The following is a 22,788-nucleotide window of genomic DNA, read 5'->3' on the forward strand; positions in this document are numbered from 1 at the left end:
AGACAAGTCAATGAAGCCATCCACGCAATGCACGGCGTTGGTGAAAAGGGCAAACAGAATGCTACGAATGATTAAGAAGGGAATCACAAACAGATTGGAGAAGGTTATCATGCCGCTGTAACGGGCCATGGTACACCCCAATCTGGAATACTGCATCCAACACTGGTCGCCGTACATGAAAAAGGACATAGTACTATTTGAAAGGGTCCAGAGAAGAGCCGCAAAAATGGTTAAGGGACTGAAGGAGTTGCCGTACAATGAGAGGCTAGAGAAACTGGGCCTCTGCTCCCTTGAAAAGACGAGACTGAGAGGAGACATGATCGAAACATTCAAGATAATGAAGGGAAGAGACTTAGTAGAGAAAGAGAGATTGTTCACCCTCTCCAAGGTGGAGAGAACGAGAGGGCACTCTCTAAAGTTAAAAGGGGATAGATTCCATACAAATGTAAGGAAGTTTTTCTTCACCCAGAGAGTGGTAGAAATCTGGAACGCTCTTCCAGAGGCTGTTATAGGGGAAAGCACCCTCCAGGGATTCAAGACAAGGTTAGACAAGTTCCTGCTGAACTAAAAACGTACGCAGGTAAGGCTAGACTCAAATAGGGCACTGGTCTTTGACCTAAGGGCCACCGCGTGAGCAGACAGCTGGTCATGATGGACCACTGGTCTGATCAAGCAGCAGCAAGTCTTTGTTCTTATGTCCAGGAGATAAACCTTGTACAGTCCATGGAGGTGGACTTGGAAACAAATGCCAATGGAACTCAGCCAGAAAGTTTGCTAAGGAAAAGGCAAGTGTTGGCTTTGTTCAGTTCAATGTCTTTCAAACTGTGTGCCAAGGCAAAGTGGTGTGCCCCAAAGAGATTCCAGAATTTTACTTTATTTAAAAAAAATTCCCTTCATAAGTATACACTAGAATAGATAACATGTATGTCACTTATTCAAGTCTGTCAATGTTATGAGCGTCTGTGTGCATAAAGATACAACTGCCCAGACAAAAAGCATCATTCTTTGACATGATTTGTCCTTGAAAACTAACGGCAAGTAATTTTATTTTTCATGCAGTAGTTATCTTAACTTGAGCAACAAAACAATCAAGGCTTTGTTACCATTTGGATCTTCTTATCTTTACGAACTTGGATTTTCAGCTCTGACAGAAATTAAAAAAAAAAAAAAAGAGAACTGCAGATGGTGGATGATGAAATGCATGTTTGCTTGTCAATTATCGAGCCGCGCTTTGAGTTAATTTGAACTCAAAAACAAGCACATCCATCACATAGATTAGCAATTCTAGTCTATAGTTTCACCATTGTTACAATTATCTATACATAGCTTAAATAACTCTCAAATTAAATTTTTTGTTGGATTTGCAATTTTATAATTTCAATTTTAATGTGCCACAAAAAACATTTGCTCCGTTTAGTGTGCCATGAAAAACATATTTGCTCTATTTAGTGTGCCAGAGCTAAAAACGTTTGAGAGACACTGGTTCAGACTGTGCTAGAGGCCTGTGTCTAACTGAGAAGCTGATAATCTGAAAGACTGGCTGAAGCCAATTTAAAAAACTGCTGCAGAAGAGTTTTGGAACTGTTGATTTTTTGGGTAGTTTTTTTTTTTTTAACCTTTTTGAGGTATGCTGTTTTTTTCCCTTTTTGAAGCCAGCAGTTAAAGAGTTGTTGGGATCTGTTGAGCCTGTTGTATCAGGGCAGAACTGAGGGTTTGTTTTCAAACACTATCACACAGACTCAGCAACTCTCCACCTGTGCCACGAGCGCAGGGTTATGACCCAGTAAACAGGAAGCTATGTGTTACTGTCTGGTGTGATTCCAGCGGTTTATACAAGAGTTAATAGCAAAAATTCAAGAAAACAGCACTTGAGCGTGTTAAGAACTCTCATGGACTGAGTTGTTGGACATTGAATTGTTCTATTTTTAAATATTTTTTGTGAAAGCTGCATGCTCCATGGCATGTGTGTGCAGTATTTCTACTGTTGTTTTCATAAAGAAAAGGTCTGCCAAAGAACTGAGTATTCTGAACTGGAGTGAAGTATTGAGAATATGGGAGCATTCTGACCTTATTGAGGGGGGGGGGGGTTGGTTTGAAACAGCTGAGAATAAAAGCCAATGTATTCAAAAATCCCAAGAACTTAAATGGTGCCAGTGAGTTTTCTTTTGAAACTAAGTTTTTGTGCTCTCAAGCAATCACTGAAATCTCCTTCAGTTAAGAAGAGCTTTCATATCTTTAATTTCGGCATCTGCCAGGCCCTGGATGCTGTTGTTTAGGGCCGGTTGGTGACAACAGGTAGAGAGGCATTTTCGATAGGACATCTATGTCCGACTTTGGACATTTCCACCACGAAATCCAAAAGTCAGGTTGGGAAAGCAACCATTTTCTAAACTGCAAAAGTCTATTTTTTTTATTTATTTATTTTTAATAATTCATCTAGGCATTCTGGCCCTTAGGACATCTATCATTTTTGGCCATTTTCAAAAATGAAAACATCCGAAACTGCTGGGAGGGACCAGCATTTTAATAGATTGGCCACACAGGCAAGCCAACAGAGCAGTGGAGCACCTTAGGAGGCACTGCTGTGAACATTACATAAAGGGTGCCAGGTACACATTTCACCATAACCCCCTTATAGTGTATGGTGAGCCCTCTAAAATTCCCCTAAAACCTACTATACCCAACTACCACTCCAATAGCCCTTACAGCTGCAGATGTCACCCAAATGGCAGGTTTTGGGTGAGTGTGAGCCCACCAAAACTTTCCACCATAAATGTAGTGGGTAGGGTGAGATATGGGCCTGGATCCCCCTCTCTATGGTTCACACCACTACCCACCAAACTACTCCAGACACCTGCTTGCTGCTCTACTAAAATTTCCCATAGTATCTGCAGCTGTCAGAGGCTGGTATATACTGTTTCTTTGGGGGATGGGAGGGTCATGCCTTCATGCATCCAGTGGTCATCTGGTCAGTTTGTGTACTTTTTTGGTACTCCTAACATCTAAATGACACCCTGAGCGGCTTCTAAAAGATTTGATTATTCCTGCAAGACATCCAAGTTCTAAGGCCGCCCCAATCCTGCCCAAAACACGCCTCTAACACGTCCCCTTAAGATTTAGACGTTCTGGAGGGAAAATGACCTACACGACATCTAAAAAGTCAGTTTCGGAAATTGGCACTTGGACGTTTTGGTGATTAAAATGTCCGATTTCAGGTTTATGCCATCTTTTGGATGCTTATCTTTTTTGAAAATGAGCCCCATAGTTTCTCTGGATAACTGCTGAAAATCATTGGTAACTGGATAATACTGCACCTGCACTCTCCCTCTCAACTGTACCAAGGCAGTTATTATATGTATTTTGAGTCCAACAATATCTTCATGTGGGTAAATCCTCAAAATTATTTAACCAAGTAAGAGAGGCTCCTGCCCAGTTAATTTACACTGGCCTTCCCAACCACTAATATTTAGTGGCACTATTAGCACTGGCCGCTGTGGCACTATCCAGTCAGTGTTGGGGGCTATCTATGGGCAGCGTCAAGGCTGACCCCTAAGTTATTCGGGCACCACAGAAATCCAATACCAGTGCCCAAATAGACCACAAATAATGCTATGTTAACTATGCCTAGTTAGCTGTCCAGCTATGGTTCTGAATACTACTGCCCATACAAAGAATTTCTAGGCATCTCCAAACACCAGACATTCAGTTATAGTACCCAGACAGGTGCAAGCACCGAGTATCTGGACCTAGTAAAGCCTGTGGCAGTCCAAACTTCTACCTGCTGTGGGCTGAATATTGTCTTCAATACATTTAAAATATTGACAGATAGGTAAGTTACACATTTATTGGGTGCCAGTAAATGTATAACGCCTTTTGAACATTGACCCTATGTTATTATGACATGCGCTAAGACCATATAAACCAGGTGCGTCTACCTAAATCATGAAACACACTTGAAACATCCCCATCAAACATTTGAAAAGGCCGTACAGATGTAAATGTAGGGAAACATACAGAAAGTTGAAGCAGTATAGTAAGTTGGAAAGAAGAAAGAGAAAGAGAGAAAAAGAAAGAAGGATAGATGGGTGATCACCCTCCGGCAAACATACAGGTCTCAAAGCACACACAAAACCGTCAGAATACCTGATACTCATCCTCCGTCAGCCCCAGGGAGGTGGCCAGCTCCTTCAGCTCCTTAGGTCCCTGTGCTCGGAAGAGTCGAATCAGAAGAACATAAATGGCAGGAGACTCAGGAGATGTCTGAAGCAGCACAATCAAGCCGCCATACCAGGATGCCCGTGAGAGGTAGTGCGCGTACAGTTGCTCAGACTTTGAGAGCAGCTGGAAGGCCTCCTGGCAGTCTAGGGAAGAGATGCCAGTGTCATTGGGAAGGATGTACTGAGAGATGTCCATGGCGAGGAAGGAAGGAGTAAAATAAACCAGCTGGTAGACAATCGTGGCTAAAAGAAAAGAGACCCAGAATGATCAGATTATTCATAGTACACCAAAGCATGGCACAAAAATCAGTCACAAGCTCATACTATTCCAGTCCTCAACCATCTCCTTTTTAATTAACTGGTTAATACATTTGGGAGGCAATTCTACAACTGGATGCCTCCATTTAGACACTGTAGATGCTTCCCAGGTTTTTTTTTAATAGAATACTAGTGTAACCCTATATCAATACGACTAACATTTTTACCAGTTACACCAAACATACAACTGGTGTAAGTGTGGGTGCCTAAATATGAAAGGGGCATGTGTAACTTGCAGACATGCCAAGTAACACACAATCAGTGTGTGACACATTAAAACTCCTTCTCCAGTGCTTGTGTCACAATCTCACCCACTAGCTCCTGCCCCTGTGGCAATCTAGCTTCTTTAGTATTTATTTCCCCTACTTCTGCAGCCTGGTATATCACTTACTCCTCTCCCACCCCCAAGGTTTTTCAAGCTTACTTGTACCAGTATCCCTACAGAGATGCAAATTCCAGCCAACATGGGGCCTTTCTTCTGCCATGTTCCATCTCCACTGACACTACTTCCGGTTTCTGGATACAGGGCAAGATCAAGTGTTGTTGCCCAAGGAGGGGATGACAGGAGGGAAGGTAAAAAAAAAAAAAAAAAAAAAGGGGGAGAGCTGCTAGTGTGGTGGGAGGGAAAAAGGAGGAAATAAGGTCATAACAGTTATATTGGACAGGACATTAACAGGATCAGAGAGAGGGGAAAGGATAAGAGAGGGACATGTACACCGGAGTGATGTTGGTCAAAGCAGACACAAGGCAGAAAAAAGATGGATGGTGAACATGCAGACAGAAGAAAGGAAAGCAGAAGCCAGAGACTGGGACCAAATGATAAGAAAAATAAAACTGACCATACAACAAAGGTAAAAAAAAAGAATTTTATTTTCTATTTTTGATTAGAATATGCCAGCTTTTGACATGTATACCTGCTAGAATCGATTTTAATATGGCTGGGCCCATGAGAAAAACCTCTAGCTTTCTCCAGCTTTGCAGAGGTAAATTTCTAACTTTAGGATGGGTCACACTTGGCATCTCTAATCTTATAGTATTCTATAAATTATGCTTGTAAGAGTGAGCCTCACATACTCTACGTGTGTGCCCCTTTGCAAATACTCACTATGTCAGTTACATGGGTACATGCTTAGGCACGCTGACATCTTTGTGGTAAATGTATACTTAAGTGCGGAAGTTCTAGCATTCTAGACATTTATGTACAAAACAGTGCATAAATTAGTGGTGTAGCTATGGGCGGACCTAGGTATGCACAGGCCCACCCATTCTTGGCTCAGGCACACCCAGCAGTAATGTCTCACTCCTCTCCAGCCCAGCATTTACACCTCTCTCTCGCTCCCTGGTGTGCATCAGATGTATTGCTGGCAGCTGTAGAGATTCATATATGTTGCCTTTGCTGTACTCACAGTCTTTTTTCTGCCATGTGCTGCTGTCACCGACATCACTTCCTGTTTCTTCACAATCACTGCTGCTGCCAGTGATGCTTCTTTGGCATATACCAGGAAGGATCAGGGGGCTGAGAGAGAGAAAGTGTTGCTGGTTTGCAGGCAGGGGTGGGTGAAGAAGATGCAGATATGTTGGGACCAGGGGCAGAGGGGGTGGAAGGGAAGAGAGAGGGAGAGTTGTTGGATGCAGGTGGAGGAGGAAATTTTGGGGGGTGTTTTTAAGCATATATTCTATATATTTTTGAGGCAGGTGTGGTGGGAAGGGCAGATGCTGAGTTACAGGGAATGGGGAGGGGGATTGGAAGAATCTACCCAAGTTAACTCTGCCCTACCCATAATGTCAGGTCTGGCTATGCCACTAGCATAAATGGAGGTGTCTAGATTATAGAATTGTCTTTGATGTCCATTCATCATTAAGAACACACAAATCTGCCTTTTACCAACTGTAGTTGTCTTTATCATCACATTTATAGTCCATCTAAACCTGAGAACATAAGAACAGCCATACTGGGTCAGACCAGTTTCCTGTTTCCAATAGTGGCCAATCCCAGTCACAAGTACCTGGCAGAAACCGAAATAGTAGCAAGATTCCATGCTGCAGATCCAGGGCAAGAAATGGTTTCCCCCATGTCTGTCTCAATAGTAGACTATGGACACCAGGAACTTGTCCAAACCTTTCTTAAACCCAGCTATGCTAACCATTGTTACCAGATCCTCTGACAATGAGTTCCAGAGTAGAGAATGACACGGGAAAAAAATTCTGTCCCCGTCACTGCCCCGTCCTCGGACCACCATCCCCTTCACTACCCCATCCCCACCGCCCTGTCCCTGCAGCATCCATACAAGCCTCAGTACTGCAATATTTAGCTTATTCCTTCCTTATAAATCAAAGTTCTGGCTGCTGAACTAGAGAAAGAGATGTTCAGCTGGCAGGGCTTTGTTTATAAATTTTTATCAACACAACTAACACATACTTTATCCTAAAGGAAAAAGGAAATAAATAGAAATTTTTTTTCTACCTTTGTTGTCTGGTTTCTGCTTTCCTCATCTTCTCATTCAATTCCTTCCATCCACTATGTGTCTTCTCTCTGCGTCTTCCATTTGCTGTTACTGTGCCTCTCCCTTCACTCCACCCCCCAATTGGTCTGGCACCCATCTTCTTCCCTCCGCTCCCCCCATAGTCTGGCATCTCTGTCTTCTCCCAACTCTCTCTCTTCCCCATTTCCCAGCATCTTCTCCCCACTCTCTCTTTTCCCCATTTCCCAGCGTCTTCCCCCCACTTTCTCTCTTCCCCATTTCTCAGCGTCTTCTCCCCAGTCTCTCTTCCCCATTTCCCAGCGTCTTATCACCTCTCTTTCTTCCCCAGTTCCCTTCAGGCTGCTTCAGTGTCTTCTTCTCTCCATACCCCCAGCACCCTTTGCACGGTCCAGCAGCTCCCTCTTGCCGGCTAGCAGTGCATCTCCCTCCCTCTCTTCCCCTTACCTTCTCTTTGTAGCGATTTCTATAAGGCTATCCGTTGTATTGCAGCCGGAGCCTTGAAATCGAGTCGCGTTGGCTGCTGAAAAGTCTCCTCCGATGCAACCGGAAACAGGAAGTTGCATCAGAGGAGACTTTTCTAGCAGCCACACGCAAAGCGACTTCAAGGATCTATCTGCAATACAACGGATAGCCTTATAGAAATCGCCACAAAGAGAAGGTAAGGGAAAGGGAGGGAGGGAGATGCACAGCTGGACGGCCGGAGGGAGAGAGGGGGCTGCCGAACCGCACGCTTGTTCACCGCTCATTCAACTGCGGAGACAAGACCGTTCACCGCTCCACGGGGCAGTGAATGGCCTTGTCCCCATACTGACCTTTTTTTTGTCACCGTTTCGGCGGGTTACCAGCAGCTAGCCGTGGGTAACAACCACCGTGTCATTCTTTATTCCAGAGCTTAACTATTCTTTTTTTTTTTAGTTCAATAATTTTTATTGAATTTAAAATATATAATACAGTACAGAAGCATCAGTTAATAAGAACATAAATGTTCACAAGTACATCTATGAAAGTCATAACTATATGTTAAGGTGATAAATATACAGTGCTGTGCTGATGTTATTAATATTAAGTTATCTAAATTGCAGCAAAGACTGAATAGTTCACCGTTAAGAGTGTGACTTGCAATAGTCTTGAAATGGAGACCAACGGCCAGATTCTCAAAACTTGCGAGTCAATGTACCGTATTTTCACGCAAATAACACGCACCCGTATAAAACGCGCACACGAATATAGCGCGCAGAAATCACGATGATTTGCACAAAAACTTTGATATACCGCGCTCACGGGTATACCGCGCATGCTGCCCGACGCTCCTTTCGCCCGCCCTGACTTTCCGTGCGCTGTCCCGACTCTCCGTTCACCCCCCCTGACTTCCGTGCACTGTCCCCCCTTGAAGGTCTGTCCCCATCCTGAAAGCCTGATGCCCCCCCCCGACGTCCGATACATCCCTCCCCCCCCCGAAGGACCGCCGACTCCCCAACAATATCGGGCCAGGAGGGAGCCCAAATCCTCCTGGCCACGGCGACCCCCTAACCCCACCCCGCACTACATTACGGGCAGGAGGGATCCCAGGCCCTCCTGCCCTCGACGCAAACCCCCCTCCCCCCCAAGAACCTCCGACCGCCCCCCAGCCGACCCGCGATCCCCCTGGCGACCCCCACGACCCCCCCACCCCCCTTACACCGCCGACTTCCCGACTTCCCGACAACACCGCCGACTTCCCGACAATATCGGGCCAGAAGGGAGCCCAAACCCTCCTGGCCACGGCGACCCCCTAACCCCACACCGCACTACATTACGGGCAGGAGGGATCCCAGGCCCTCCTGCCCTCGACGCAAACCCCCCTCCCCCCCAAGAACCTCCGACCGCCTCCCAGCCGACCCGCGATCCCCCTGGCGACCCCCACGACCCCCCCCACCCCCCTTCCCCGTACCTTTGGTAGTTGGGCCAGAAGGGAGCCCAAACCCTCCTGGCCACAGCGACCCCCTAACCCCACCCCGCACTACATTACGGGCAGGAGGGATCCCAGGCCCTCCTGCCCTCGACGCAAACCCCCCTCCCCCCCAAGAACCTCCGACTGCCCCCCAGCCGACCCGCGATCCCCCTGGCGACCCCCACGACCCCCCCACCCCCCTTCCCCGTACCTTTAGTAGTTGGCCGGACAGACGGGAGCCAAACCCGCCTGTCCGGCAGGCAGCCAACGAAGGAATGAGGCCGGATTGGCCCATCCATCCTAAAGCTCCGCCTACTGGTGGGGCCTAAGGCGCGTGGGCCAATCAGAATAGGCCCTGGAGCCTTAGGTCCCACCTGGGGGCGCGGCCTGAGGCACATGGTCGGGTTGGGCCCATGTGCCTCAGGCCGCGCCCCCAGGTGGGACCTAAGGCTCCAGGGCCTATTCTGATTGGCCCACGCGCCTTAGGCCCCACCAGTAGGCGGAGCTTTAGGATGGATGGGCCAATCCGGCCTCATTCCTTCGTTGGCTGCCTGCCGGACAGGCGGGTTTGGCTCCCGTCTGTCCGGCCAACTACTAAAGGTACGGGGAAGGGGGGTGGGGGGGTCGTGGGGGTCGCCAGGGGGATCGCGGGTCGGCTGGGGGGCGGTCGGAGGTTCTTGGGGGGGAGGGGGGTTTGCGTCGAGGGCAGGAGGGCCTGGGATCCCTCCTGCCCGTAATGTAGTGCGGGGTGGGGTTAGGGGGTCGCCGTGGCCAGGAGGGTTTGGGCTCCCTTCTGGCCCAACTACCAAAGGTACGGGGAAGGGGGGTGGGGGGGTCGTGGGGGTCGCCAGGGGGATCGCGGGTCGGCTGGGAGGCGGTCGGAGGTTCGTGGGGGGGAGGGGGGTTTGCGTCGAGGGCAGGAGGGCCTGGGATCCCTCCTGCCCGTAATGTAGTGCGGTGTGGGGTTAGGGGGTCGCCGTGGCCAGGAGGGTTTGGGCTCCCTTCTGGCCCGATATTGTCGGGAAGTCGGCGGTCGTTCGGGGTGGGGGTGCGAGTGGTCCTGCCGGGGGGGGGGGCTGTATCGGACGTCGGGGAGTCGGCCGGGCAAGAGGGCTTGGGCTCCCTCTTGCTCCGATCGTGGATGCGGGTGTGGGTGGGAGCGCGTGCGAGCGGTCGTTCGGGGTGGGGGTGCAAGTGGTCCTGCCGGGGGGGGGGATGTATCGGACGTCGGGGAGTCGGCCGGGCAAGAGGGCTTGGGCTCCCTCTTGCTCCGATCGTGGATGCGGGTGCGGATGGGAGCGCGTGCGAGCGGTCGTTCGGGGTGGGGGTGCGAGCGGTCCTGCTGGGGGGGTGAATCGGGCGTCGGGCGGGGTGGGAACTATGTTTTAAAACTTTGGTATACCGCGCTCACGCATCTAACGCGCGAGGGGTATGCACGGTAGGTAAAATCGCGTATAACGCGCGCGTTATATGCGTGAAAATACGGTAGTTGTGTCTTTAACAGTTTTCTGAAATCAAAATAGGAAGAAGCCTCTAACAAATTTTTTCCAAGCCTTATATTCAATTTAGCAGCCTGAAATGAGAGAGTTCTCTCAAAGAACTTCTTGTAACGACAAGATTTTATAGGGGGATATGTAAACATTTACACTCTGCATGTATTCTTGTTAGAGTGATTCAAAGAAAAGTGAGGAACAAGATACCCAGGTGACATACCAAAAACTGATTTATAACAAATACAAGATAATTTATTTATTTATTTTTTTGTAAATCTTTATTTGACATTTCAAACTTTATAATGTATACAATTGAAGAATCAAAAAAAAAAAAACTGTATGAAAATACATTGTAATCATCACAATTATTACATTAAACAATTTTTATCCCCTTCTTATCCTAGTTATAAACAATAAAATTATATATTATACTATCAATATAATAAAAAAGAATTAATTTTACTCTTCCAAATAAATATTCCACCCTCCCCCCACCCTCCCTGGATATGTAAAGGAATCTATCGGAAATGAAAAAAAAAAAAGAGAATCATAATTTTAATTATAATGTAATAAAATTAGTCAATGGACTCCATACCTCATTAAAGGACTTGCTAGTACCTAAACGTTCTGCCATTATCCTTTTATATTTATACGTTGTACACACAGTTGCCCACCAAAAATTGAAATTAATCCTATCATGATTTTTCCAATTGTATGCAATCATTTGAACCCCTATTCCTGTCAAAATCATTAAAAGGCAACTTTTATTTTGATCTAAAGTGGGTTTAACATGGAGAATCGTTCCACATATTATCGCCTCATATGTCAAGGGGATAGATGCTTCAAGAATAAGATTAATTTGTCCCCAAATTGACTTCCAAAAACTAAATATCAATGGACAAAAATATATCAGATGCTCCAAAGTCCCTATGACAATGCCAACATCTATTAGATTTAGAATTATCTATTCTATTTAACCAAACTGGGGTCCAGAAAATCCTATGCAATAAAAATAACCATGTTTGTCTCATAGATGCTGACATTGTATATTTCAACCTCCAAACCCAAATTCGTGGCCAACGAGATACAGAAATATACTGTTTTATCTCAAAACTCCAAATGTCTCTAAGACTATTTTTTGGCTTCTTATTTAAAAATCCAATTTGTACCACTGGGCAGCCTGATGTCCTACTAAATCTGTTTGGTAGCAAAGGATCTGCAAGCTGAAATAAGTTTTTAAATTTTTCCATTCAGGGAACCCACTCTGAATAGCCTGCTTCAACTGCAACCATCTATATTGTTGAGACTTTAAAATGCCAAATGAATGCTGTAGTTGTGAAAACTCAAGCAGTTTACCATTAGATATAATATCATCTAATCTAATATAATACAGCCCTAAGTGCGCATGCACATTCCCACCTGCGTGCTCCTGTTTTCCGTGTGCTGTAGGGCACCGCATGTAGGAGTGCGCATGCGCGAGAATCCCACGAGGCGGATGTCGGCCGCCGTGGCTGTCAGTGGTTGAAGGCCGTGGTGTGATCATACAGATGCAGTGCTTCATTAAGAAATCAGAAAATGACTGCATATTGCCACCATAAAAATTATATTTTACAAATTTAACTGACATCTGTACTCTCAGTCTCAACAATCGTTTGTTTACAGCAAATAATGGCAGGAGAGTATGCTTGAGAGGGGGCACTAGAGCAACAACACCTATTTACTGGCCCAGCTTTAAAAAAAGTCAATGTATTTTTTAAATCTCCAAAGTACTTGGCCTTCAGTTACCCAAAACAGTGGGTTTGATCAGTGGGTTATAAATAATACAGTGGTACCTCGGTTTACGAGTGCACCAGTTTGCGAGTGTTTTGCAAAACGAGCAAAACATTCGCAATATTGGTGCCTCGCAAACCGAGCTTACCTCGATGTACGAGCACCTCCCCCCTGCTATCCGGCACCCCCTGCGCGATCCGGCACCCCTCCGCTCGCGTCGCCCCCCCCGCCGCGATCCGATATCCTCCGTACCCATCACCCACCCGAACGTATCACTTACCCCCCCATCTGGCATCCGGCACCGGTGCCAATAGGGGGTAAGTAATGCGTTCGGGTGGGTGATGGGTACGGGGAGAATATCGGATCGCAGCGGGGGGGGGGGATTCCAGATCACGGGGGGTGGCGGATCACGTGGGGGGGGGGCCTTTGTGAGCGGGGGGGGGGAGCAATGCCGGTTTGCGGGGGGGGGGGGGGTAGAGCAGTGCCACTGGCCTCGGGGGGGGGGGGGGGAACGAATCAAGCGAGTTTCCCTTACTTTCTTTTTGGGGAAACTCGCTTTGATATACGAGTAATTTGATTTACGAGCATGCTTCTGGAACGAATTATGCTCGTAAACCAAGGTACCACTGTATAATGAAAACATAGAATAGTATCTAATATAATAAAGCCCTAAGCGTGCATGCGCACTCCCACCTGCGTGCTCCCGTTTTCCGTGCGCTGTAGGGCACCGCAGGTAGGAGTGTGCATGCGTGAGAATCCCCCGAGGCGGATGTCGGCTGCCGTGGCTGTCGGCAGCTGCAGGCCGCGGCGGAAGATGGCTGAAGCCTGGCTGGAGGAGCTGCGAGAGCTCTGCAGAGGCAGGAGGTGAGGAGAGAGAGACAGAGACAGATGGATGAGAAGGACAGAGGGGCTACTAGGGGGACCAGGAGAGATGGTAGGGGATAGGGAGAGATAGACTTCAGGGAGTGTGGAGGGGGCAGGAGAGAAAGATGGTCTTGGGGAAGGACAGAGGGGGACAGGAAAGGGAAAGATGGCAAAAGAGGTGAAACAGGGTCAGAGAGAGATGTAGAGGGTGTGAAAGGGGGAAAGGGAGATATGGAAATGGTAGGACCACTGCTGCTTTGGGGCACTGAGGGAGGAAAGGTTGGTACATCAGGACTGCTGCTGCCACCTAGGGTAAGTAAAGACCCTGTCCGGAGGGCTAAAAGGATACAAAGGAAATGGTGAAAGGTGAGGTGGTGGGACTGGGATCAGTGGGAGGCAGGGTTCGGGCATAATAGAGGTGGGGCATGGGTGGGGTCAGAGTCAGGGTCAGGGTATAGGTGTGGCTATTCTAGCACCCGTTACTGTAACAAATGTAACGGGCTAAAACACTAGTGTCCTAATATTTGCCTGCATCCAATTCTTCCAAGCGATCCCAGCACTGCCTATTTGAATCTTGGAGTTTAACCATAAGGACTGTAAAGTAGAATTCATTATTGGAACCTCTGTTAATTTATCAATAAATTTAATTGTTTTCCACGTGTCCAATAAAATTATGTTGTCCTTAGTATATCTAGGTAATCTGATACTTAGTACACGAGATAGTCGCATAGGGGACATAATTTTCCATTCAAGATATAACCAATCCGGTTGATGTTCCATAAGCTCAGGGAGGATCCAATACATTATATAAGCTTGATGATATCTATAAAAATTGGGAAAATTTACCCCACCCTCCATAATTGGTTTTTGTAACGATACTAAAGCAATTCTTGGTTTTTTCCCAAGCCAAACAAATTTTGACAGTATACTATTTAATTTTTTGTAAAAGGACCCTTGAAAATAAACTGGCAACATACCCATTTGGTAACAAACCACAGGCAAAATCATCATCTTTACTGTTTGAATTCTCCCCCACCAAGACAAATGTAAATGATTCCATTGCTCACACAATTCCGTAACCTTCAACAATAAGGATTTTTCATTTACCTTCATTGTTTCTTCCAATGTACTTTTTATCCAAATACCTAAATATTTTATTCCATCTTCCTTCCAACTAAATTTAAATGAATCAAATAATCCTTTTACACAATGTACATTTAGTGGAAGAACTTCTGATTTATTCCAATTTATTTTATAACCAGAGAATTTTCCAAATCTGTCTATCAAATCCAGTAAATGTGGAATGGTCAATTCAGGATTTCTCAAATGAATCAAAATATCATCTGCATATGCAGATATTTTATATTCCCAACCTACATAAGGAATACCCTTTATCTCCTCTGCTTGTTGAATAGCTAAAAGTAAAGGTTCCAGAACAATATCAAATAACAAAGGAGACAACGGACAACCCTGTCTAACTCCCCTTTTTAAACAGAACCTTTCTGAAAACGTATTATTTATATATAATCTAGCAGAAGGGGAACCATACAAGGATTGAATCATTTGTATAAATCCGGAACTAATACCAAACCAATCCATTGCCCGATACATGAAGGTCCATTCTACTTGATCAAATGCCTTCTCTGCATCCAAGCATACAGAGAAGGCTGGCTCCTTCATTTATTTTGTTAAGTTTAACATATGAAAAGCTAATCTGGTATTATTTGAAGAATGTCTTTGAGCAACGAATTCTGTTTGGTGCATACCAATAATATAAAGGAGAGCCTTGTTCAAACGTAAAGCCAATACCTTAGCTAACAATTTTCCATCCACATTAATCAAAGAGATAGGCCTATAGTTTGAAACCAACATAGGATCTTTGTTTGGCTTTGGTAAAACTATTGTTAAAGATTCTGCCATAGTACCCGTAATACAACCTTTATTTAGTTGAGACTAATATAAATTGAATAGATGAGGTAACAAGGTAATTTGAAAGGATTTTAAAAACTCTACTGTATATCTATCACCTCCTGGAGCGGATCCAACTCTAAGGGACTTCAAAGACTTCTGAATCTCTTTTTGTGAAATAGGTGCTTCGAGACTTCCTTTCATATGATCAGGAATTTTAGGCACCTCAATCAACTGTAAAAACTCTAAACTCTTTAGTTGAATAATGCTCAGAAAAATACAAGTTTTTATAAAATTTCAAAAATTGTTTTAAGATATTTCCAATTTGAGAATAAATAATTCCATTCATATCTGCAATAGCCATTATATTTACTCTTCTTTTTTTTTTTTCTTCAGATAATTTAGTTCAACAGATTAAGAAGGCAAATATAGATCCAATTATATTATCAGATCATGGGGGTATTTGGATTGATTGTGAGATAGATGGACAAGAGAATAATAGACCTGTTTGGAGATTCAATAATGCATTGCTGGCAGATTCCAACTTTATGGAAGATTTTCAGTTGAAAATAAATGAATTTTTTCAGATTAATGCTTCAGAAGAAATCTCTCAGGAAACATTATGGGATGCTTTCAAAGCCACCAAGGGAGGACACATAATTTCGTATTCAACATATATTAGAAAACAGCTAAATAAAGATTTTCTAATCTTAGAACAAAATATTAAAGAACTGGAGTTTAAATTGAAAGCAAAATGCGAACAAAATACTTTTCAGACTCTACTAAAAGAAAAATGTAGATACAATGAGATTTCTTCACAGTTGGCCAGGAAAGAGTTGGTATCCCATAAAGCTTTGTATTATGGAAGCTCGAATAAGGCGGGAAGATTACTAGCTAATTAGCTTAAAGCAAAAAAAAAAAAAAAGAGAATTTAAACAAAATTCTAGATTCTATCAGTAACCAATGAAGTTTCTGATAAAAAGGAGTAATATGCTCCCATTTTTTTAAACCAAAGATAAGGTGAACAGCAGTATTCTGAATCACCCTCATTTTTTAAGAATTTTCTTGTAGGCACCTAAATATATAATATATAATATTGCAGTAATCAAGAATACTTACAATTGAAGACTGTATCAATAAACGAAAAAGAAGTTTCATCAAAATATTTCTTAACTAGTGTTTTAGCCCGTTAAATTAACGGGTGCTAGAGTAGATGTCTATTTTTTTTTGGGGGGGGGGGTTCTTTGTCTCTTTCTTCTTGGACGCTGTCTGTCTGTCAATCTTTCTGTCTGTGTCTCTCCCTGGCCCCCTGTCTGTCTATCTTTCTTTCTGTCTCCGTCTTCCTGGCCCCCTATATTTCTCTGTTGCGCCATGTCTGCCTGCCTCTCAGTGGCCCCCTTCCTATGTCCATAGTGTCCCATCCTATGTCCTTAGTGCCCCCAGTGACTCCTTCCTATGTCCTTAGTGCCCCCAGTGCTTCCTTCCCATGTCCTTAGTGCCCCCAGTGCTTCCTTCCCATGTCCTTAGTGCCCCCAGTGCTTCCTTCCCATGTCCTTAGTGCCCTTTCCTATGTCCTTAGTACCACAGTGCTTCCTTCCCATGTCCTTAGTACCCCTTCCTTCGTCCTTAGTGCCCCCAGTGCCTCCTTCCCATGTCCTAAGTGCCCCCAGTGCCTCCTTCCTGTGTCCATAGTACCCCCAGTGTCTCCTTCCCATGTCCTTAGTGGCCCCAGTGCATCCGTCTCATGTCCTTAGTGTCCCCATTGCCTCTGTCCTGTGTCCTTAGTGCCCCCAGTGCCCCTTCCTATGTCCTTAGTGCCCCCAGTGCATCCTTCCTATGTCCCCCTCACTGTCTTCCAGACTTTGACCCAATCCCACCCCTGAAGCCAGCCTGCCTGCCTGCCTCCCTCCCATCCCCCTGTGTAGTAGACCCAATGAGCAGCATCTTTAAAATTTCTACTTCCCTCCCTCCCATCCCCCCTGTGTATTAGAACCAGTGATCAACCTGTTTCCATCTTCCCCTCCCCCCTACCACCACCGTGCAGCCAACCCCATTGACCCTCCCATCCGCCCCTCCCACTGCGAGACGACCTACAAACCTTCCAGAACCAGCAACGTCCCCAGCACCTTAAAGATGCTGCTTCGCGACCTTCTACTGCCGATTTCCTCTGCCGCGTCTCTGTCTCTGATGATGTCATCAGGGACGCGGCAGAGGAAATCGGCATTAGAAGGTCATGAAGCAGTGTCTTTAAAGTGCTGGGGACGCTGCTGGTTCCGGAAAGTTTTTTGTTGTTTCGGGGTGGATGGGAGCCTCAACGGGGTTCGGGTGCAGCAGGGAGGGGGGACGAAGATGACGAACTGCTTCCTTATAGTGAGTCGAGGGAGGGAGTAGAAGCGCGCATGCGCACTCTTGCCGGCGGGGACCTACAGGTTCATGGAAAAGGTAAGAGTGCGCATGCGCGCTTAAGGTTTTATTATATTAGATCAGTGTTCTTCAACCACCGGTCCATGGACTGTTGCCAGTCCACAGAAATTTCCTGCTGGTCCACAGGGCCAGCATGTGCATCAGGCCCAAAACAGTGTTCTTCAACCGCCGGTCCACGGTGCGATCGATGTGGTGTTATCTTCGAGCCAGCTCCCTCTTCCTCACTGATTCAGTGCACAAAGCCACGGGCAGTGGCTCCTAAGCGCATCCTGCGCCTGAACCGGAAGCCTTCTCTCTGACGTTGCAACATCAGAGGGAAGGTTTCCAGAAGAGCCTACAGCTTTGTGCACTGCATCAGTGAGGAAGAGGGAGCCGGCCTGAAGATAATACCGGGGGCGGCATAAAATGGCCAGGCGGGAGCAGGCCAAAAGGTAAGGCATACATAGCATGGAGGGAGGGAGACAACAAAAGTAGGGGGGAATGATTTTATTTTTGAATTTAGTGATTGAATTATGTCAATTTTGAGAATTTACATCTGCTGTCAGTGTGCTTTGTGTAGTTTAATTTTGTGGTTAACCATTATGTGTTGTTAATAAGATTATATTGTGTATCTGTGAAAAATGAATGGAAAAAATAGTGTTACAATTAGTACTATTCTGGGGCGAGATCTGGGGTGGAGATTGGGTAGAGATGGGCGGGGTCTGTCCCACAACTTAGCCCAGTGTTCTTCAACCGCCGGTCCACGGACTGATGCCGGTCCACAGAATAATTCTTTTATTTCTGCCAGTCCAAAGGTGTAAAAAGGTTGAAAAACGCTGTACTAGATGATGCGTAGCTTCCTAAGCACCGAAATACATTTCTTAAACAATAAATCAGTGCGCTGTTCCAATGTGAGATGTTTGTCCAGAGAAACACCCAGTATTTTTATGGATTGTTCTATATTGTAGTCCAAACCATTCATATGAATCATTGTTTCTTTGATCTTATCGTTGGGCGTTGCTAGAAAGAATTTAGTTTTTTTCCGCATTTAGTTTCAATTTAAAAGCAGTCATCCAGAGTTCAATCTGACTTAAAATGGTCACTAACGAATTAATAAACTCAGGTGACAGATAGGTTAACGGGATAACTATAGTAATGTCATCCGCATAAATGTAGAACTTTAGCTTTAGACTTTGCAGCAGATTTCCCAGAGAGGTAAGGTAAATGGTAAACAGGGTGGGGGACAGAGGTGAACCCTACAAGAATTTTCCCAATGACAGGACAAAGTATCATCCTTAAACACCTAGTACGATCTTGTACCCAGGAATCCATGAAACCAATTCAAAACATTTCCCGCAACTCCAATGGATTCCAAGCAATCTAAAAGAATGGTATGGTCTACTAGATCGAAGGCACTACTCAGATCTAGCTGTAAAATTAAGATGCTTCTACCTTGACTAAATAATGACTGCAGATAATCTAACAAAGAGGCCATAATTGTTTCGGTACTAAAGCTTGACCGAAAACCAGATTGATTATCATGCAAGATGCTAAACTTGTCTAGGTATGTAACTAGTTCAGCGTTAACCAACCCTTCCAGTAACTTAGTAGCCAGCGGAATACTAGCAATGGGTCTAAAATTAGATGCAATATTAGCTGATTCTTTAGTATTTTTTATAATTGGTGTAATCACGATTTGACCCAGTTTTTCTGGAAACTTCCTATTAGATAGTAAAGAATTAACTCAGATCAACAATTTGGCCTTAAAATTGGCCGGAGCAACTTTCATAATATTTGGAGTACAGGTATCAAATCTGCAGTATGAATTGGCATACTTGTTATAGAACTTACTGAAGATTTGCCAATCAATAGCAGTAATTTTGTTCCTACTCTGGGAACCTCCAAATCCTGAAGAATAGGGAAGCATCAATAGCGGTTAAGAGGGTCAATTAAAGTGGACCTCAATTTTTGTAATTTAGTATTGAAAAAATCCGCTAAACTATCTGCAGATAGGATGGACTCTTCAGCGGAATCAGTAAATGCCTCTAAATCATAAAGGTCATTAACTAATTTAAAAAGGCTACTACTATTAGATGATACATTACCAATCTTTTGGGCGTAGAAAATTTTTCGTTTCTCCTTTGTCAAATCTTTATAGATTTTCAATTTTTGCCTCTAAGCCTCTCTATGTTCCAAGGTTCCCAACTTTAACCATTGTCTTTCCAGTTTCCTTAGTTCCCTTTTTATCATTAAGAGATCTGTATCGTACCATCCATCTAAATCTCTTTCTTCTTACTTTAATAGGGGCCATGTTATTTAAAATATGGGTATTGGTATTGATCCACGAGTCCATAAATTGTTCAATCTCCGTATTTTGTTTTGAATCTATATCATAATGGGACCAAAATTCTACAGAGTTAATCAAACCTCTGCTGGCTTGGAATTTTTTATTTCTTGTTTTATTGTCATTGGTTTTAAATTGGGTTGTCTTAGATTGCCAGTCAACTTCAAAATTACACAGTCTATCATCAGACCATAAAGAATCAGCCCAATTCGCTTGTTTCCAGCGAATTTTAGGATTAACTGATCCTTTAGAAGAAAAGGTAATAAGATCTAGCTGATGACCTTCTTGATGAGTTTTTACTGGGGAAGGTTTGAAAAAAAAACAACCTAATGAGGAAATGAAAGACCAAAACTCAATGATTTCAGGATGATCAAGATGAATATTAATATCCCCACTCAATAGGTTGTACGAACCTGTTATTGAATTAGTTAACAGGAATTCAAAGAAGTCCTCTTTCATCAAATTCCATTTTTTAGGAGGGACATAAAACACAGTGGTAGTTAGGACATCCGCTAACAATTTAGAAGCTAGTTTAAGAGACAAAATTTCTATATTAGAAGTGAATTTGGAATTTAAAACAGTACAATTCAAATAATCTCTAAAAATAATAGATATACCTCCCCCCCTACATCAAGCTCTCGCTAGCGATAGAATTTTAAAACCTGGGGGGAAGGCATTCTTGAATTATAATGTCATTTATCTGATAACAACCATGTTTCAGTAAGTAGGATAAAATCAGGATTGGTTTCCTTCAACCAGTCATTAATCAATAGAGATTTGTTTCTCAATGATCTTATATTTAAATAAAAACCACAGCAGGTCTTGTCTTACGTCTGGTCTTTTGCTGAATAAATATGAGGCCTTTTGTTTACCTAGTCGGGGTCAGCGTCAGTTTATGCGGCGGATAGGCATCTTGGGGAAGAAGGTGATTCTTTCTGTCTGGATTGGTGACACTTTACCCTCCTTTTGGACTTGGAGGAATCGTTTGCATGCTCTGCTGCTGCTGGAACGGAGGGATGTGTGTCACAGCTTACGACGAAAGCGACAGTTTCTTCAGATTTGGGACTCCTATCAACAATCTCTATCACCAAGGGCTCGGAGTGACATTTTAAATTCTTTGTAGATTCTCCAGGGCCTGAGCTCTCTACTGCTCACAAGGGGGCACCAGAGGTGCGTGGGAGGATGTGAACCTTACTTCTGGGTTTTTTTTATTTGGGGTGATGGGTTTCGCTATATTCCTTGGCAGTGGACTATAAGGCCCTGATTCTGTATAGGACGCCCGAGAGAGGTGTTCTACACAGAATCGGGCCTACACTAACCCCGATTCTGTAACCGGCGTCCATGTTACAGATGCCGGTTAGAGAATCAGGTTAGATTAGACGCGGCCGCTACACTTATCGCAGCAAGGGATCTCCTTGCTTCAATAAGTATAGCGGCCGCGGCCGCCTGTCCGATCACCGGCAGGAGGGTGCCGAACCCCTCCTGCCGGAATGCCGACCCCCCAAACTCCCAATCACCGGCAGGAGGGTGCCAAACTCCTCCTGCCGGAACGCCGCCCCTCCAAACTCCCAATCGCTGGCAGGAGGGTGCCCAAACCCTACTGCATGAAAGCCGGACCCCCCTCTGGACCCCCCATGTTAACGACCTCCCCCCATGACTCCCCTAACCTCCCCCCAACTAACCTTTAAATGTTGGTCGGCTGGACAGGTCTTGCTGCCGTCCAGCCGACAGGCCGGCCTCATCGAAATGAGATGGGCCCGCCCCTTCCCGGCCCATCCCCGCTAAGTCTAAGGCTTGATTGGCCAAGGCTCTAGAAGCCTGGACCAATCAGGCCTTAGGCATAGCGGGTCCGCCCATCCCCACTAATCCTAAGGCCTGATTGGCCCAGGTGCCTACGAGCCTGGGCCAATCACACCTTAGGGTTAGTGGGGATGGGCGGACCAGCTATGCCTAAGGCCTGATTGGTCCAGGCTTCTAGAGCCTGGGCCAATCAGGCCTTAGACTTAGCAGGGATGGGCCGGGAAGGGGCGGGCCCGTCTCATTTTGACGAGGCGGGCCTGTCGGCTGGACGGCAGCAAGACCCATCCAGCCGACCAACATTTAAAGGTTAGTTGAGGGGGGTTTAGTTGGGGGGGTTAGGGGAGTCATGGGGGGGAGGTCGTTAGCATGGTGGGTCCAGAGGGGGGTCCGGCTTTCCGGCAGGAGGGGTTGGGCACCCTCCTGCCGGCGATTGGGAGTTTGGGGGGTTGGCGTTCCGGCAGGAGGGGTTCGGGACCCTCCTGCCGGTGATCGGACAGGCGGCCGCTATACTTATTAAAGCAGGGAGATCCCTTGCCGCGATAAGTATAGCGGCCGCATCTACTTACAATGTAGGCCAGCATTTTGCTGGTCTACATTTTAAGCGTTTCTTCCTCTACTAGGGAGACGCGTAGGGCCGCCTAGGTTTGCCTAAGGCCCTTAGGCGAGCTTAGGCATCTTGCGGGCCTCCCTAGGCTCCCAGAGGTGCCTTCAATATAGGCAGCCTGCCTGAGGAGCATTTTTTTTTAAAAAAACGTGCATCCCGATTGGTTGATTAGACAGCTGTAGAACGCCTAGCTGCCTAAAATCGGGACGGCACTTTTCAGAATCAGGGCCTAAGAGTCCAAGCCTACTGCATTTTGGTTTCTCTTTGCTTTTGGATCAGGGGGTTGGGATTGTTGGATCTGGCTGCTATGTATTTGGGATTTTTTTTCTATTGTTTTTTTGGATATTGGTGTTTGTTGCTTGGATTTTTGTTCGAAAATAAAAATTGATTCAACATAAATAAAAACCACAAAGATTTTGGTAGCAAAGAGGATCAGTTGGAAAAAGATGGTAATAAGTAAGATTTTTTAATACTCGTTTTTTAGTATAGGGCTTATTTAATCTACGAGAGGCTGGTAATACTGATATAGAAAATGGACCAGATTCAGTGGGGTGCCCACACTTTTTGGGCTTGGGAGCTACTTTTTAAATGACCAAGTCAAAATGATCTACCAACAATAAAATTAAAAAAAAACCCACAAAGCACACTGTACGC

General features: G+C 45.2%; 1 protein-coding gene across 2 annotated transcripts in view; it reads right to left on the minus strand.

Annotated features, from left to right (window-relative positions):
- DPP3 (dipeptidyl peptidase 3) overlaps positions 1 to 22,788 on the minus strand; it is a 165,437-nt gene that overhangs the window by 134,081 nt on the left and 8,568 nt on the right. For both annotated transcript variants that reach the window (XM_033954494.1, XM_033954495.1), the window contains exon 2: positions 4,144 to 4,460. In XM_033954494.1, the coding sequence (XP_033810385.1) occupies positions 4,144 to 4,413 (270 nt within the window). In that variant the 5' untranslated portion in view covers positions 4,414 to 4,460. The remainder of the gene's footprint in view (positions 1 to 4,143; positions 4,461 to 22,788) is intronic.

The sequence above is a fragment of the Geotrypetes seraphini genome, chromosome 8, assembly GCF_902459505.1.
Source record: "Geotrypetes seraphini chromosome 8, aGeoSer1.1, whole genome shotgun sequence".
NCBI classification, from domain to species: Eukaryota; Metazoa; Chordata; class Amphibia; order Gymnophiona; family Dermophiidae; genus Geotrypetes; species Geotrypetes seraphini.